Below are 15,678 nucleotides of genomic sequence, written 5' to 3'. Positions count from 1 at the left end.
CGGAACGCTTAAGTATATTTCAGTCTTGCCTGAGGTCAAAGGCGACTACACTCCTGTGATTCTATCCACAAAGATTTTGTTAGACATGTTTCATGCCTCTTAAATCCTTGCATACAAATCAAATGAGGGGAAACGTCATCACTTTGTGGTCTAAGAGTACAGTTCCGATAGTCATTAGCAAAAATAATCGGCTGCTCATGCGGCCTGTCGTTGAGGGCATAAGACTTGAATATTGGGACCAAAATGGTACTAGGGATATTATGCGTAAGAACCCTCTCATGTGACTTTTGAATGTTCCTTCATATGTCTTTTTTGATGTCTTCCTAGGTGTATACGAAGGGGGTAAAAAGCATAAATTGTGCAGACGTATTGTCTATGTATACCCTTTAACGTGCGGATACTTCTACTAGCGAATATTGTGTATGGCTGTGGGAATTGTATGTAGCCAAGGCGATGACTTCAAAGGAGACTGTCGTGGATAGAAGGGGGGACTGCTAGACATAAGATGTTCCCATGCTCCATAATTAAGGGACTGAAGCTGGTCAACTATCAAAAAATGTATTATTGAAATGAAACAAGGTGTATGCAAAAGCCAGAACGCCTTCATGGCTTCCTGCCAGAGGTATGCATATGATGCTGAGAAACAAATCTATCCCAGGGCTCTCATGTGCCCAACGTAAGACGGATACACGATATAATCGTGTCTGATTGGCCAAACCTGATTAGGATTGGAAGTTCATATTATAGCCACCTGTCTTTGGGTCTTGGACGAACTTGAAGTTATCCGTTGACAGACCAAATGGGCTCAAGATCCCATTTCCGAGCTGTCCAATATTAGTATTGCCTATCATCTTGATATAGGTATTACCAGGGAAGAAAGTACTCACATCTTTCAGCTTGCCCATCATATCGCCCATCTCCTTCTCCCGCGCTTGATTGATGCGCTCAGGGAGTTCCCGCAATGCCCGTTGGACAACTCTTTTATCATCTGCCGGAAGGTTCTCAATCGCAGCAAGGGCCTGGTAGTCCTCTGCAGCACCCTGCAGACTACCCCAGCCACCGATTTGGGTCTTCGCCTTTGCTCGTCTCATAAGGACTTTGGCTCGAAGTCGCATCACCTTGCTCCTCTGTTCATCCTGCTCTTGCAATCTTTGTAGTTCCTTCAACTCAGCTTCTTCGTCATCTCCGGACAGTTCAACTACTGCATCTGTGTGCTTTTTGTCGGATTCCGGGGTTTGTTTCCCCTTCGGCTCGTCACCCTTGTCCTGTGGGGTCGGCGGGAGAATCTTGCTCAGACGTTCGACGGAGAAGGTTGCGGAGTCGACTGCGGCCTTCCAATCTTCCAATTTCAGATGGCAAGCAGCGATATTACTGTGGATTATGGCGACATCGTAGTCAATGTAGCTCGGGCAGGAAGCGAGGGCTCGATCGTAGCAGGAGATGGCTTGGTCATAGCTTGTCGCGAGAAAGAGCTGATTTGCTTCGGATTTGATTTCATGGGCTTCTTTCAGGAGTTGCTATTGCGAGGAAGATTGAAGTTAATATGCGGCTCCTGTAATAGGCTTGAACACCGTTGTAACTCACGGCTTCTTCCTCAGCGGGGAAGTGCGCATCGTGGAAAACATCCTCGTCACCACTGTCATTGTCATCATTGGGAGTATCTTTCTCTTCGCGCTCGGGCGCATTAGAAGGACTGCTCATTTTGTGAGGAGGTCGTCGTCGACCAAGAACATCAGATGTTGCCAAGGGTTCAATCACGGGACTGATAGACTGATAACGTTTATTCCCCGCGTCTTATCAAAAACGTGGTCAACATCCGACTCTGTCACCGGTAAACAGATCATACAGCCATGACTTCCACTGATGAGTGAGTAGAACCTGAATATGGATCGTGGTCGCACTTGAACATCAATTGACTCGCTTGACAGCCTTCCCCGCATCCGAGCATGTCTCTTCGACATGGACGGCTTGTTGATTGACTCGGAAGATTTGTACTCCATAGTCACGAATGAAATCCTCCAGAAGTACGGCAGACCCACACTTCCCTGGTCAGTCAAGGCACAGCTGCAGGGTCGACCCCAGCCGGAGGTTCGTCTCACACTATATATCGTTATGTATCCGCGTACTTATGCTATGTTTAGGCCGCCAAGATCTTCAACGACTTTGCCCAGCTCCCCATAAGCGAGCAGGAGTTGAAGGAGGAGCAATCAACGCGTCAGCGACACTACTTCCCACAAACAAAGCCACTCCCCGGTGTGCCAACTTTGTTGTCTAATCTTGCGTCGACAAAGTCAACCGACGAGCCTGTGTACATTGCGCTAGCAACATCCTCGCACAGCGGCAACTACAAATTAAAGACCGATCATCTGACAGAGTTGTTCTCGGTGTTCTCCGAATCTAATAAGGTTCTTGGTGATGATCCGCGCATCGGAAAGGGCCGAGGCAAGCCTCTTCCTGATATTTACTTGCTTGCGCTGGAAACTATCAACATTGAACTGCGCAGCAAGGGGAAGACAGAGATCAAGCCGGAGGAGTGTCTCGTGTTTGAAGATGCTGTTCCGGGCGTCGAGGCCGGTCGTCGTGCCGGCATGCAGGTTGCCTGGTGCCCTCATCCGGGTCTCCTAGGAGCTTTCAAGGGCCGGGAGGAAGAGGTTCTCGCTGGAGCTACGGGTTCGCATAAGGAGGAGGAGAAGACAGAAGCCGAGAAAGAGGCAGAGGAGCTCCAGTCCCCGCGTTTGCAGGGCTCTGGAACGCCTGGCAAGATTGGTGATGGGTTTGGTCAGCTCTATTCCACTTTGGAAGACTTCCCGTATGCGAAGTATGGCATTCGGATTCCCTGAAGACTTGATCTGGTTTTCTGGGGCAGTACATAGTATTGGGGTTGGTTCTTAGATGGCAATGCACATTACATACAGCGGATAGAGTGTCTTAGTTAGAAAATAATTTACATTCACGTACTAGTTTAATGGTCTTGAATACCTACAATGTTTCTCTATACAAGTTCACCGTTGGGATGAAATACATATGGTTATCCATACAACAGGTGTGTATGTATTATTGATTCAATCCTTTATGGGTAATGGGATTTATTATGTACTGCCCTCCAAGGCATTTTGGTTCTGACTGTCAGGAGGGCAAGCGCACTCATTCCATGACAGTCTCACCAGACACTCTTACTTTGATAAGGCGTTCTCTTGTTGTGGCGAGGAGAAAATTAAAGACAACCGCGGTAGCACTTGTATGATCTTTGTGCATACCAGGATGTGCCTGCCACTGGGTCTTCCATTTGATGATTTGTTCAATTGGCACTTCATCTCATTTCGATATCGACGAAACCCGGCAATAAGATCTAATTTCCTTTCGCGACTCAGGCTGCAGGCTCTAAGTCATGGTTTGTCTCGGTTTCTGGCAACAGAAATGGCATTGACCAAACCTTGAGGCTGTTGTCTGCCTGCTTAATGTTCTTCGCTGAAAAGTCTTCGTCGGAGGAATCATCTGAAACAAAATGTCGTTGCCCAGAGCAGGTTGCAGCCACACTTCCCATGGGGTGAAACATTGTACTCGTCACGGTATCTGTCATACATCAGCACTGAGCATCTTGGAGATTACCAAAGGACTTACCATCATGCACCTTAAACTCCCAATCGGGGTCCTTCCCACCTGCGCAGTGCTCTGGACTCCTCCAGACCCTCATAAACCCGTCGGTACCGCCAGCCCAAATCTCATGAGAGCCATCAGGACCAGATGAAACAACATCAATTTTCATGCGTTGATTTGTATGAGCCTTGCGCCCGCGCAAGTGCCCAAGCAGTTGCCCCGTGACCCGAACATCATAAACCAAAATTCCATCACTCTTGCGCTCGGCGACATACAGATACCTGCCACAGGGGCTCCAGACAAGCTGTGTAACTCCACGACCCCCAATATCACGGTTTGCACTGGTCTTTGCCACACTGAAAGTCCCAAGGAGCTCACCCGAGCCATTTGAGCTGTATAGTCCAACGTGTCTGGTGAAAGTACCTGCGGCAAGGATACCGTCCCCGCTGGGGTTCAGAGCCAGGGCTGAAACAATACCCTTCATGCCGACACCACCACCCACAATCTGCTTGCGTTTGCTGGGGATAGTCGGCATTGAAGAGACGGGGCCTTGTGCTCCTGTTCGAGACACGTCGAAGAGACAGATGAGGCTATCTGAGCCTGTGAGGAAGTGGGTTCCTCCCATCGTGGAAGGGTAGATCATTGAGTGCGGTGTTATGAATGCTTCTGTCATTTGATTTACCAGAGAGTAACTTGCCACTGATGTAGGAGCCAGGGCTGATGATAGTCGAATTGGATGATCACGAACAGATGAGAGAAATAGGGTGGTAGATGAATCTTGAAGGTTGTAGAAGGGGTAAATTGCGGTAGCATAAGTCAGCTCTGCTGAGGGCAGAGTTGAGTATGGAGATATTTGGTGGATGGGCTTGTCCTCCAGTAGATCTGGTGGCCTGACTCCGTGAGTGAAAGAACCATTGGTATGGATGACGCGCCAACTTACAAGATCCATGTTCTGATAGAATGATCCGCTGAATCTGTCAACAGAGTCGTTCCGTCTGGGGTCCTATACACCATAGGGTCAGTAAAGATTAATTATAGGTCGCTGTACTAGATACAGTCTTACCATTCTGCACTCTTGAAATAGCTGAGATCGACATCTTGACCGGTGGATCCATCACCAGAGGTAGCTTCAGGCTCACTTTGGGCTATTAATGATGAGGTTGAAGACGATCGCGATGGATTGATTGGTGGTAACTCTCCCCCATTTTGTCGTCTTGTTGATGCCACGCATACTGGCGTCCACTCTTTAGCATTCTCGTTAGCCATAGCGACAAATACCGTCCAGTAGGTTAAGCAGCAGTGTTTTCTGGATATTTGAGATGTCGCTCATTCAATCAATGGCTCATTTATTTTCAAAGTTCCGAGTAAGATGAAGCGGCCAAGTCTGACATTTACGGGCGACTAAGAAGGCCACCCGACACATAACTCTCTCATTGGTTCATATTGCCAGGCAATAATTTAGATCCACTCTCACTTCACAAGTACCATGTTGAATCCATAGTTACTTTATAGTTATAGTATTTTTATAAATGAATACTGTTGAGCAACCTGTCGAACTACCCCCCTTTGGCCACCCCCCTCTGAAATATCGGGCATTAGCACTACCGCCTTCCTAATCGGGTGCGACACCGAATTGATGTTACTTCTATCTACCGCTCTCGTTACCGCCTTCTAGTTTTCCGTCGTATCATATAACCCTATATAATCTAACTATAAGACAGTACCTAGGTAGATACCATTGGGTCCAAAAAGTCCGCGCACTACACAAATATCGGCGGTCACCTGGATGGCACCTAAATGAGGCTCATAATGGGGTACCAATTAAACTATGTATGTTGTAGTTTTTCGTGTCTCAAACAAATCCATGCAAATGAAGTATAAAAAGCGTAAACCGCGTTTCCAAGCTAGGAAAAAAAGACCGGATCGGAGAAACAAAGTACCGAGAAGCTTCGCGCATTCCGCAAATCGTAATTACGGCAGCTTTGTTCCTATTGAGGGGGGATAGGTTCCATTCTCATTCAAGCATTTGAAGCCTTATTGTCATTATAATATTCTCAGCCATGTTTGCTCCCAAGGCAGCGGCAACTGCCCCAGGTGGACTTTCTCTTAACACAACCACCAGTTCTTTGTTGTTAGTCCTCCCATCCATCTTTCTTTGTCTCTGATTACACCTATCAGACATATCGCCTGACCCCTTGCTCTGATTCGCTTCGTTTCCTCTCCCAATCCTCGTTATTCGTGGCTTGCAGGCTGGGGTCACTTGATCTCATGCAGAAAAAAAAAAAAAAAAAAGCTAACCGCAACATCTCACCAACAGCGGCGGCAACACAGCCACATCCACAGCTACTCCCGGCGCAACTAATACCGGTAGTCTTTTCGGGAACGCTGCTAGCTCGACAGCACCTAAACCAGCAGGAGGCTTGTTCGGAGCCCCAGCTGCAGGAACCACACCACAAGCACAACAGACCGGATCCAACATGTTTGGAGGTCAACAGCAGAGCAACGCGACCGGCAGCAGCCTTTTCGGCGGCGCAAATACCACCACACAACCTTCTGGGACAAGCAATTTGTTCGGTACGTCGACTGCTGGCGCTGGCACCGGCACCGGCACGACTCAAGGAACAACGGGCGGTGGCTTGGGTGGCAGCACTCTTTTCGGCGGGGGTGCGCCTACGGCTCAAACTCAAGCAAAGCCACCGTTTTCAGGACTCGGTGGACTTGGTTCGGGATTATCAGGAGCAGGTACGGGGGGCGTGTTGTAAGTGACCATGCTTTTGCTCGTCCCGTCTCATCGCTTATATTCTAATAATTTACAGTGGTGGCGGCCAGAGCACAGCTCAACAACAACAGCAACAACCTCAAAAGCCTACCCTGTCCCTCTTCGGCCAGCCAGCGCCCACACAGACCACACAACCACTACAACAGAGCACCGCTACCAGCACGATCCCGGGCGTGAAAGTTGACGTCAGCAATCTCCTGCCAACCACGAAATTCGAGAGCTGTGCGGATGAGATCCGCAGCCAAATCGAAGCTATCGACAAGCACATCCTTAACCAGATGAAGATGTGCCATGAGGTCGGAGATCTGCTCCCGACCATCGAGAAGCAGGGTGCCACAATTCCTAACGATGTCGAATTTGTACAAGGCAAACTGGAAACCATGCAACACGCGCTTGAGAACGATGCCAGTGACATTGATGGGCTGCGCAGCCTTGTTACACGGGATGCGGCCGAGGCCCAAGTTGCCTTCCGAGCCATTGATACGCTGAAGCTTCCTCTACAATACCAGTCAACTGGCGGTGGGTGGTGGTCTGTGCAGGATCAACAGATTCCGGAGCGATCTATGCGCTCGAGTCGCAAAAACACACTTGCTCTTCCCGACGGCGTCGAGGGCGACGCATCGACTGACGTCAATGGAGTCCCCGTCAACCTGGTCGATTACTTCTCTCATCGCTCGAAGGAGATGAAAGGAGTTCTTACCAGATATACCGGCAACCTCAAAGAAATTGAGAACCATCTTCACGGTGTCGAAGCTACCCTCAATCGCCAAATCAGCGACTTTGTGAGCTCCAAGTCTCGTGAGGGAGCCGCGGGAACACCCCGGTCCACCGTCAACGAACTTTCCGGTGTTCTCTCAGACGTTGAGGCTGGCATTATGGGCGTTGCCGCTCGTCTGGGCAATGTATCGGAACAAGTACAAGACCTGTCGATTGGGCAGCAGTCCCTTGGGGATGGCCGGCTTCATTTGGGATAGGAGAATTTAAGCGAGATTGATCTGTATTATTATGGGAGCTGATCCTTCAGCATGCGAAACATGACATCCAACAGTTTATCTGTTAACTCCGAACTCTTATTAGTCTGAGCGCTAGTTGTAGGCCGAAGATGCAGCCATACATCCAAGATATCTAAGCTTAGATCATTCTGAAAGTCAAATTCTTTGAGCCAATCCAATGTATTCAAGCTTTTACATTGTATACATTCCAAGGTTATTCTATACCAACATAAGCATACCAACTGGAAGTGAGGCTGATGAGTAACCCGTCGCAAGAACCCGCCACTCTTGCGTGATCGCCTCCTTAGCGCCATTCCTAATCTCAACCTCCACTTTCCTCCACAAATGTAATGTTGTACTTCGTAGAACGTACATTTACATCAACACCTCTCTCTATACTTGAACACGCGTTCAAAAGTCTTTGATTTGGACATAGTTCTGAAACAGCGGTGAGAACTACTATATCGACTGAGCAGCCGTTGTCCATGTTCATTCGATGAAGATGGCAAAGTCTCGCCATCAACGTCAGCAAAATTGCGTGATCACCGTGAATATTCTACGGAGAGGGAGCGGGTCTCCCTCTCAATGTAACATCTATTTAGAACCAATTGTTTCGTCCCTAGTTTCTCCATCAGATTCGCCTGAGGTGATGAATCTAAGAAATTGCGCCATTTCCGTGAACTCCGGGGACATGCAAGATCCGTAATCATTCCAGAATGGCGTTATCTGGGGTTGACTCACTTGGTCCTTGGCTTGGATCTATATAAGTCGGTTCTTCCTTCTATCCAAACTTAGTTTTATACTTGAATATCAATCAATCTCGCCTTGCTATCTCCCAAGGTTCTCACATATTCATCCATCTCGTGTATTATTTTATATATCACGTACATCGTCACTTGCATTAGAGATGGCGCCATCCTTGGAAGAGCCTGTGGTCACCGTGGCCCCAACTGTGGCCAAGTTCACCGTTCCTGTCCTTGCGCAGGACCTCGCTAGCGACAACAAATTTGGCTATCAGCCCGGCCGCACACCAGTCACTCAACATGATAACTATGCACACGAAGATTTCTTGCCCTCATTTCCAGACGTCCACTGGGCCCCGCTCGAATATACCCCCTACCAGGACAAGGGACTACGAGGAGACCCCAAATTCCGCAACCTTCTGAGGGATGCCACAGCCGTCTTTGATCACAACCCTAAGATCGGAACTGAAGTCCACGGTGTCGATCTCTCAAAGCTCGACAATGCACAGAAGGATGACCTTGCCCGGTTGATTGCATACCGAGGCGTTGTCTTTTTCCGCTCCCAGAAGAATTTCGATATTGAGGCTCAACGCCAATTGGGCCAACATTGGGGCAAGCTACACAAGGTAAGACATCTGACCTTCTTGGGTTAATGTATATGAGTATACATACTAACAATCTACATAGCACGCTACTACATCCATTCCCCGAAAGCCAGGTCTCGAGGACGTCCATGTCGTCTACACTGGCGACAACTCCGGCGACAACCGCGCCCTCTTCACACCCAGTTTCTTATGGCACTCAGACGTGACCTATGAAATCCAACCACCATCCTATACATCACTTAAGCTTCTCTCTGGGCCACCTCGAGGAGGTGGTGGCGACACCCTTTGGTCCTCGCAGTACGCCGCCTACGACGTGCTCTCCTCGCACATGCAAACCTATCTGAAAGGCCTCACAGCCATCCACTCAGCCGATATGCAAGCCAATGACTCCCGAGCACTAGGCCGACCCGTGCGCCGAGACCCTATCACCACCGAACACCCACTAATTCGGACGAACCCAGTCACCGGCTGGAACGGACTGTTCTTCAACCCTGGATTCGTGAAGAAGATCATCGGTATCCCGGCCGCAGAGAGCGACGCCATCATCCGGTTCCTCACTGATGTGATCGCCACGACCCAGGAGATGCATGCCCGCTTCTCATGGGGCGAGGACGATGTTGCACTCTGGGATAACAGGTCTACCAACCACAGTGCTTCTTATGGCTTTACACCGCACCGCCGCCATGCCGTGCGCGTTGCGGTTCATGCCGAGAAGCCTGTGCTTGAGGGGTCTGGGAAGTCTCAGGAGGATGAACTCAATGCTTTGTATGGCCTACCGGCAGTCAACAAGGATGGGTCTCGCCAGTCGAACTATAACGACTAGGTGGGCCGCAAAAGGTTCATGGGAATCGGAGTTCTTCTTTCTCACATAGCAATTAGCGGCATACCATAGCGCAAATCTTATCTTTATTTTCACATCTACCTGTTCGAACAAATATCTTCCTAATTATGTTTGTTGGAGCTGCCATGGTGTTGCTTCCTCTATATCTCGGTCCCTGCCTAATTCGGACCGTGTTTGTCGTCCATCGTACCTTCCCAATTCACAACACAACTCTCACCTCTTTTGTCCTTTTGTTTACCTCTCCTCTCGTAAACAACCTTGTATGTTCTTCTCTTCTCTCCCTGGCCATCTCTCATCTCCACCCTCTCCCCACCCCCTCCCATTTCTTTGCACAATGGCTTCCAACCAGCCAACTCTTCTTGAGTACGCTAGATTCTACAATATCGCAGAGGACTCCACTCGATATTGTCCAATCAACTATGCAGACAGCACATGTGAGCCGACAACTCCCATCCCCCTGTTGAGGGTCTCCACCCCGAACATCCAGAAGAACGCCTCAAGGAAGTCGACCGACGCTTTTGCACCCAGCTCTTGATGGAGAAGCTCCCGGTTAAGTCTGAAGATATGGATATGTTGGGCAGCTGTCTCCAGCTCGAGTCCGTCAATGGAAATATCTGGCGTGGCATCCTGCCTCAAGTGACAACATCTGACGCTAAAGGCGAGCCTCATCTCCTCACAACCGCGCATGAGAATATGCTCACTTCGTCCGAGTTTCACGCCAACTTCGCCCAGAATCCGCTTTCATCTTCGCCTAGCACTATGGTTCGTCTGGTTGTTCCTAGTGGTCCTGATGTTCCTGCCGTCCCTATCAACACGCGGGATGTCTTTGACCAATACAATTCGGGCCCAAGCAGTCTCGACGGTTTTACTCTGCCTGAAAGTGTAGCTGCCCAGTCCCCGAATATTCCGACATCCCATCTTGCAGGTGACGCTGTGCCCCCCATCATGGAACCATCGGGCAACGTGCGTCAGTTTATCAGTGCTGAGTCCGATCTTGTTCCCTCTATTGAAGACCAGGAAAACGAGAGTTACGCTTCAAGTGTCAGCTCTGAAGTGAGTACCCAACTGATAATCATTGATACAAGGAGTAGCTAACGAAGACAAGTATCACACCGAAAGTGACTTCAGTGCAGTTGCTTTTGATAACACCGCACCTTCATTTGAAGTCAGTCCATACAAAAACGCGCCACTCACCCTCACTACTGTTTCCCCCAATCTGACCAAAGAAAAAGGATTCTCCGTTGGCAGGAATGACAGCCAGAAAGCGAAAGCACCAAGAGCTTTGAAGGAAAAGAAAGAAAGGAAGGCTTTGTTGGAGCCTCCGGTGGATATAGGAATGCCTTGTGAACCGATGGGAATCGCGACTGCTTCTTTTAGTGCGCTCCATGAAGACACACTTGTGCCAAAGGATGCATGCTTGAGTTCCTCAATAACTCAGCCAGCAAACGATCAGGATATCACTCAGCTAGCACGAGATTCACAGAATGCAAATGATCACCATGTTTTCTTCCAAACCCCGTACGAGCAAAACCTCAATGCTATGGCAACACATACTTCCTCATCCGTGGACAAGAGAGCCTCTTGCATCACTCAAGGGAAGCTTTTTCGCATGAAACTGGGCTACAAGTTGGATTCCAGGCGATCGAGAAAAAACGCCTTCAAGCCTCCACATGCTGTTTCTTCCGTAGATTATGCAAAGACCCCGAAATCCTCTAAAACAATGTTTGGTGGCCTCGGATCCCTCTCCCTGTTTATGCAAACCAGGGGAAGTGACGGAGGATATACTACCTCGTCGCATGATCCATCATCCCTTTCCCTGTCAACATCTGCAAAAAGTGGACAAGACGAGTCCCCAAGTACTCCTTCATTCGTGGATGACGGTCCTCCAGACCCCGGTAAGACACCATCAGAATCCTCTCGCTCGCCGAGCCCTGCCTTCGAAATGCAGGAAATGGTGACCCGATCGGCATTCAACCCGCCACCGATATTCTTTTTGTCTACCGCCCTCTTAACAACCCACCGATCAGTCGTACGAGATATGGAGGGGTGGCCAGAGAATCCACCCAAATTGATCTACAGGGACTACGGGGACGTGTACTCGGATTCCCGATACCACTACGACGCAGATATCATTCTGGCACCTGATAGTGGGATTATTCTGACAACCCCCCATGAGCTGACCCAACGATATCTTCCAGGGCATGGTCCAAGGGATGCAAGGCTCGGTGGGATCGAGGGACTTAACTCCCCGCTCAGGGAAAAGATTTTCTGCCTCATGCATCGATATCTGGTTCTGGTTGTTCTCATCTGCAAACCCGAAAGTGCAGATCTCAGCAGAGTTTCGAATTCCTCCTTGAAAAGGGAAATCGCCTCTCTCGCTCGATTTTGTGATGCCTTCGGCGAATGGTCCACAACATTACTGATACCGATTCCGAACCACTCGGCATCAATTGTGTTGTGGTGTTTCGGTATGGGTAGGCTTCGTTACGAATTGTTTCCCCCTGGAAGTATCGAAAACATCACAGAAGAGGAGTCGGACTATGAAGTCGCACTCCGCGACGTGGGAATTAATCCTTTCGGGGCACGCTTTATCTTGGATAACATTCGCGTTGGTGGTTTCAGGCAATATCCTAGTTCCTATCCAGGCTCATCTCCCCTGCCGGCTCATGAGACAGTCCCCAGCGCCAGTACAGATTCAAGGGCTTTCGATGTGTTTATTAATATGGGCCCCCTACAGCAGGTTATGCAACACGGGTCTTGTCTTGGCAACAAGCAGATGCACGAAGCGTCGGAAGTGATCGAATCAATGGCGCAGTTGAGCTCCGGTGAGAATGAGAATGAGACTAACAGTGAGGATATATACGGTACTCAAATTAGTCTTGATTAGTTATGTGAGGGACATGGGCTTTCATTATTAACAAGAGGGTAGGAAGGTGGAAGGTGTAACTAGTTAACCCATCAGTATTGATAATCAGATTCAGTCTATCAAAATGTTCCCCAACTGCGCACTTGACTATACCTATGGCACCCAATAAAGAATTTGAAATACGCAGAAGAATAGAGAGGAGATGATCAAGTCTGCAATTACCGACTACCCACCCCCAGCATAAGCACTGGGAGAAGATAAGTCGCAGTTTAATTTAAAAGTACAGTGGACAAAGACATGCAAGACCCAAGGCCAATCCAGCGCTTCAAAAACTCATGCAAAATATAAAGACAGGCCAAAATAGGAGCCACAACTGACATGATACCTAAACAATCAAATGGCAAATATCACCCAGTGAGAACATCCCTATTCGCTATGGTTTTTTGGATTTTTTTCTTCTTTTTTTTTCCTTGGTCGGTGTTCTTGAGATCATTGAGAAAGGTCAAGCTCATGACGTCGCGTATAGTACACGTCAGGGGTCTTCCAATATCCCCGTCGCGATTTTACAGCGAAACGGAGAGTTAGTGTCGACATGACAGAGGGAGGTTAGATGGCGGAAAAACAAAGAAACCATTTAAGAATATTGTCTTGGAGACCGATTTACTCCTTGATCTTGGCCAGGATACTAGAGGGGTTGTTAGTTTCAGTTTATTGTTCTCGAAAACCTAAAGGGAGGATGGTGAAACGTACTCGTGATCCCGGAAGAGGGTGTATTCCTCCTCGCCGACCTTGATGGCGTTACCACCGAACTGAACAGGCATACGTTAGCATATATAGTTCCCATGTATTCACATCCGAGTTGCACCACATACCTGGGGGATGAGGACCTTGTCACCGGCATTGACACCCATGGGGAGACGCTTGCCCTCACGGTCAATGAGACCAGGGCCGACGGCGAGGACCTGAGCTTCGTTCTGCTCCTTGACGGCAGCCTCGGGGAGGAAGATACCGGAGGCAGTCTTGGCCTCGGGCTTGATGCGCTGGACCAGGACGCGGTCCAGCAGGGGGGCGAGGGACTTGATGTTGCGGAGGATAGACTAGAAAGTAGTTGAGTTAGGGATTGTGTTTCTTTAATGATACAACTAAATTGAATTAGGGATTGCGCGCGTTGCGCGGATTTTCGGGTATCCGGACTCGGCCTGGAGGAAGAAAAAGGTTGGGCGTGGAGGTGCTGGTAGAGTCTCCGGGGGTTGGGGAAATAGGGAGATTTGTGGTTGTAGAATCAACCGGGATATATATCACGTACCATTGTGAAGGTGAAGGAGAAGGAGATTGGTGAGAAGATGAGTTTGAGGATGGAGATGGAGAAAGGGAAGAAGATGGAACTGGTCCGGGGGAAGAAGATCTGCCTGGAGAAATTTCCAGAATGCCAAGACCCAACCATGAGCTTCTTCCGAACACTACAGGGAATACATACAACATAGGTAAATTGATATTTTATTAATTGATGTTTAGATATTCACTTCCATTTCTTTTTTATTGACATGTCCAGTATACTCGTCCGTCTAGGAAAGTTGTACAGGATTGTACACTTCCCCCGTCCTACAGCCTTATTTCAGCACGGAAGAAGCTTGAATTGGTAAATTGTCCAGTGTCATTGATTTTCCCTTTGTATGCATGAAACGCCATGAGATCCCATTATTCCGAGTGCCACCCCGAAGATACATCAAAATAATACGAGTTCCATATCAAACTACCATCTTCGGCCACGTCCTCGGCCCCCGTAACCTCCACGTTGATCGTATCCGCCGTAGCCCATTTGGCCCTGGCCGCCTTGGTTGAAGCCTTGACCCTGGGGCTGGCCTCCAAAGCCAGGCTGACTCTGCTGACCACCACCGGGAATCATGGACTGAGCGTGCTGCATGAAAGCCATGGGATCCATATTAGACGGGTCCAAGCCTTGGGACATCATGTTGGCCAGCATGCCCTGCATCATATCTGGGTTCATATCCGGCATACCGGGCATGCCAGCCATGGGCGGCGCAGCAGTAGCCGGAGCAGCGGGGCCCGGTGCACTAGGCATCGGGGGCATTCCCATGCCCATGAAGGCCTGCATATCGTCCATCTGTCTCTTCTGACTGCCAACTTCCTGTCTCACACCTTGTTGTTTGAGACAGTATCCTGCCCATGTGAACTCATCGAATCCGTAGTTGAAGTAGTCGGAAAGATCTGACCCGGGTCGGCGCCAGGGCTTGTCGTCGGATGGGAAGTCAGCATCCATGTCCGTGGACATGATCGGCTTCCCTGTCATGGGGTGGATGGGGTTTGCATTGACGTCTATAGTGGAGCTGTGAATAGCTGGATAGGCCGAGCCTGGCTTTTCTGAGGAGGGTCTTGCAGTTGCGGCTCCGGCTGCGGCTGGGTGTCCAGGAATCGGAGTCGCAGTTTCATGTCGAGGAGTCGCGGATGGCGTCGCGGACCTTGTTAGAACCGACGAGTCCGCGGAGGACGGCCGTTGTGGTTCTTGTCGTAAGCTTGCATGGCGCGGGTGAGAGCTAGAAAGATCAACAAGAGTGCAGGGAGCGAGCGGGATGGTAGCTAACTCACGCTTCGGGAGCTGGTGCGCCTTCGGGTGCTTCTGTGATAATATTGAAGTCATCCTGTAGGCAAAATTAGTAAGGAAAAAATTGCAAGTACATGCAAGCATGGTATGTACATCATCTTCCTCTTCCTCTTCTATCTCATCGCCGTCTTCCATGTAATTGCTCTCCTGCGGTTGGCCTGGAGCGGCATTTTGTGTGTGGTTCAGCGATTGTGTTGTCGGCACTGCGTCGACGGGATCATAGAAGTCATCCTCTTCTTCGTCCATGGTTTCTGAATTTCAATTCAACGGGTAAATGCTGTAGAAAGTTGTATCAAAGAGGATCGAGATCGAAGGCTGCGCGCATGGGAACCGAGTTTGTCTTGTTTGCAGCGGTGTGCATTTGACCCGTTTCAGAGTTGAGACGTGCAAAAGAGTATACGGCGACCATGATACCGTTGAATGTCTTGGATTCTGATGTAACACAGAATGTCAAGTAGCTCACATATGAGAGATTCGATCTCCTTCTATTTTAAAAGCCTGAATCCCATTGATCATTTGGCCCCGTACAATATACGTAAGAAACCCAAGGTCACGTGCTGGTTATCGGACGTCACCGACCAAATCGATTCTCTCATCTCAGTTGTCAAATCTAAACTTAATATCTCACAATC

At 49.1% G+C, this 15,678-nt stretch overlaps 8 protein-coding genes across 8 annotated transcripts; 4 read left to right on the top strand and 4 right to left on the bottom strand.

The window, feature by feature from the left end:
• Nucleotides 1–722: 722 nt before the first annotated feature.
• N7516_000580 (uncharacterized protein) lies at nt 723–1,701 on the bottom strand (the record flags this gene model as incomplete). The annotated part of the gene is made up of 3 exons (XM_057213302.1): nt 723–824; nt 888–1,517; nt 1,585–1,701. The coding sequence occupies 3 exons, from the start codon at nt 1,699–1,701 to the stop codon at nt 723–725; spliced, it is 849 nt and encodes a 282-aa protein (XP_057075185.1).
• A 149-nt stretch (nt 1,702–1,850) lies between these two features.
• Nucleotides 1,851–2,840, top strand: N7516_000579 (haloacid dehalogenase superfamily protein; the record flags this gene model as incomplete). The annotated part of the gene is made up of 3 exons (XM_057213301.1): nt 1,851–1,867; nt 1,929–2,088; nt 2,142–2,840. The coding sequence occupies 3 exons, from the start codon at nt 1,851–1,853 to the stop codon at nt 2,838–2,840; spliced, it is 876 nt and encodes a 291-aa protein (XP_057075184.1).
• A 527-nt stretch (nt 2,841–3,367) lies between these two features.
• On the bottom strand, nt 3,368–4,863 carry N7516_000578 (uncharacterized protein; the record flags this gene model as incomplete). The annotated part of the gene is made up of 4 exons (XM_057213300.1): nt 3,368–3,573; nt 3,622–4,487; nt 4,538–4,600; nt 4,661–4,863. 4 exons carry the CDS (start codon nt 4,861–4,863, stop codon nt 3,368–3,370), a joined length of 1,338 nt encoding a protein of 445 aa, XP_057075183.1.
• A 794-nt stretch (nt 4,864–5,657) lies between these two features.
• Nucleotides 5,658–7,350, top strand: N7516_000577 (nucleoporin FG repeat-containing protein; the record flags this gene model as incomplete). The annotated part of the gene is made up of 3 exons (XM_057213299.1): nt 5,658–5,728; nt 5,915–6,355; nt 6,414–7,350. The coding sequence occupies 3 exons, from the start codon at nt 5,658–5,660 to the stop codon at nt 7,348–7,350; spliced, it is 1,449 nt and encodes a 482-aa protein (XP_057075182.1).
• A 925-nt stretch (nt 7,351–8,275) lies between these two features.
• Nucleotides 8,276–9,539, top strand: N7516_000576 (TauD/TfdA dioxygenase family protein; the record flags this gene model as incomplete). Its single annotated transcript, XM_057213298.1, has 2 exons — nt 8,276–8,737; nt 8,799–9,539. 2 exons carry the CDS (start codon nt 8,276–8,278, stop codon nt 9,537–9,539), a joined length of 1,203 nt encoding a protein of 400 aa, XP_057075181.1.
• Nucleotides 9,540–9,891: 352 nt separating this feature from the next.
• N7516_000575 (uncharacterized protein) lies at nt 9,892–12,444 on the top strand (the record flags this gene model as incomplete). Its single annotated transcript, XM_057213297.1, has 3 exons — nt 9,892–9,991; nt 10,063–10,610; nt 10,663–12,444. 3 exons carry the CDS (start codon nt 9,892–9,894, stop codon nt 12,442–12,444), a joined length of 2,430 nt encoding a protein of 809 aa, XP_057075180.1.
• Nucleotides 12,445–13,083: 639 nt separating this feature from the next.
• N7516_000574 (co-chaperone GroES family protein) lies at nt 13,084–13,732 on the bottom strand (the record flags this gene model as incomplete). Its single annotated transcript, XM_057213296.1, has 4 exons — nt 13,084–13,108; nt 13,174–13,232; nt 13,296–13,520; nt 13,730–13,732. The coding sequence occupies 4 exons, from the start codon at nt 13,730–13,732 to the stop codon at nt 13,084–13,086; spliced, it is 312 nt and encodes a 103-aa protein (XP_057075179.1).
• A 444-nt stretch (nt 13,733–14,176) lies between these two features.
• On the bottom strand, nt 14,177–15,292 carry fip1 (cleavage polyadenylation factor subunit FIP1; the record flags this gene model as incomplete). The annotated part of the gene is made up of 3 exons (XM_057213295.1): nt 14,177–14,978; nt 15,031–15,083; nt 15,140–15,292. The coding sequence occupies 3 exons, from the start codon at nt 15,290–15,292 to the stop codon at nt 14,177–14,179; spliced, it is 1,008 nt and encodes a 335-aa protein (XP_057075178.1).
• Between the last annotated feature and the right edge of the window lie 386 nt (nt 15,293–15,678).

This window comes from Penicillium verrucosum (genome assembly GCF_028828655.1).
Source record: "Penicillium verrucosum strain IBT 35672 chromosome Unknown utg000001l_segment0_segment0, whole genome shotgun sequence".
Classification (NCBI taxonomy): Eukaryota; Fungi; Ascomycota; class Eurotiomycetes; order Eurotiales; family Aspergillaceae; genus Penicillium; species Penicillium verrucosum.
The sequence above is the reverse complement of the archived record's forward strand: the minus strand, read 5'-3'. Positions and strand labels throughout refer to the sequence as shown.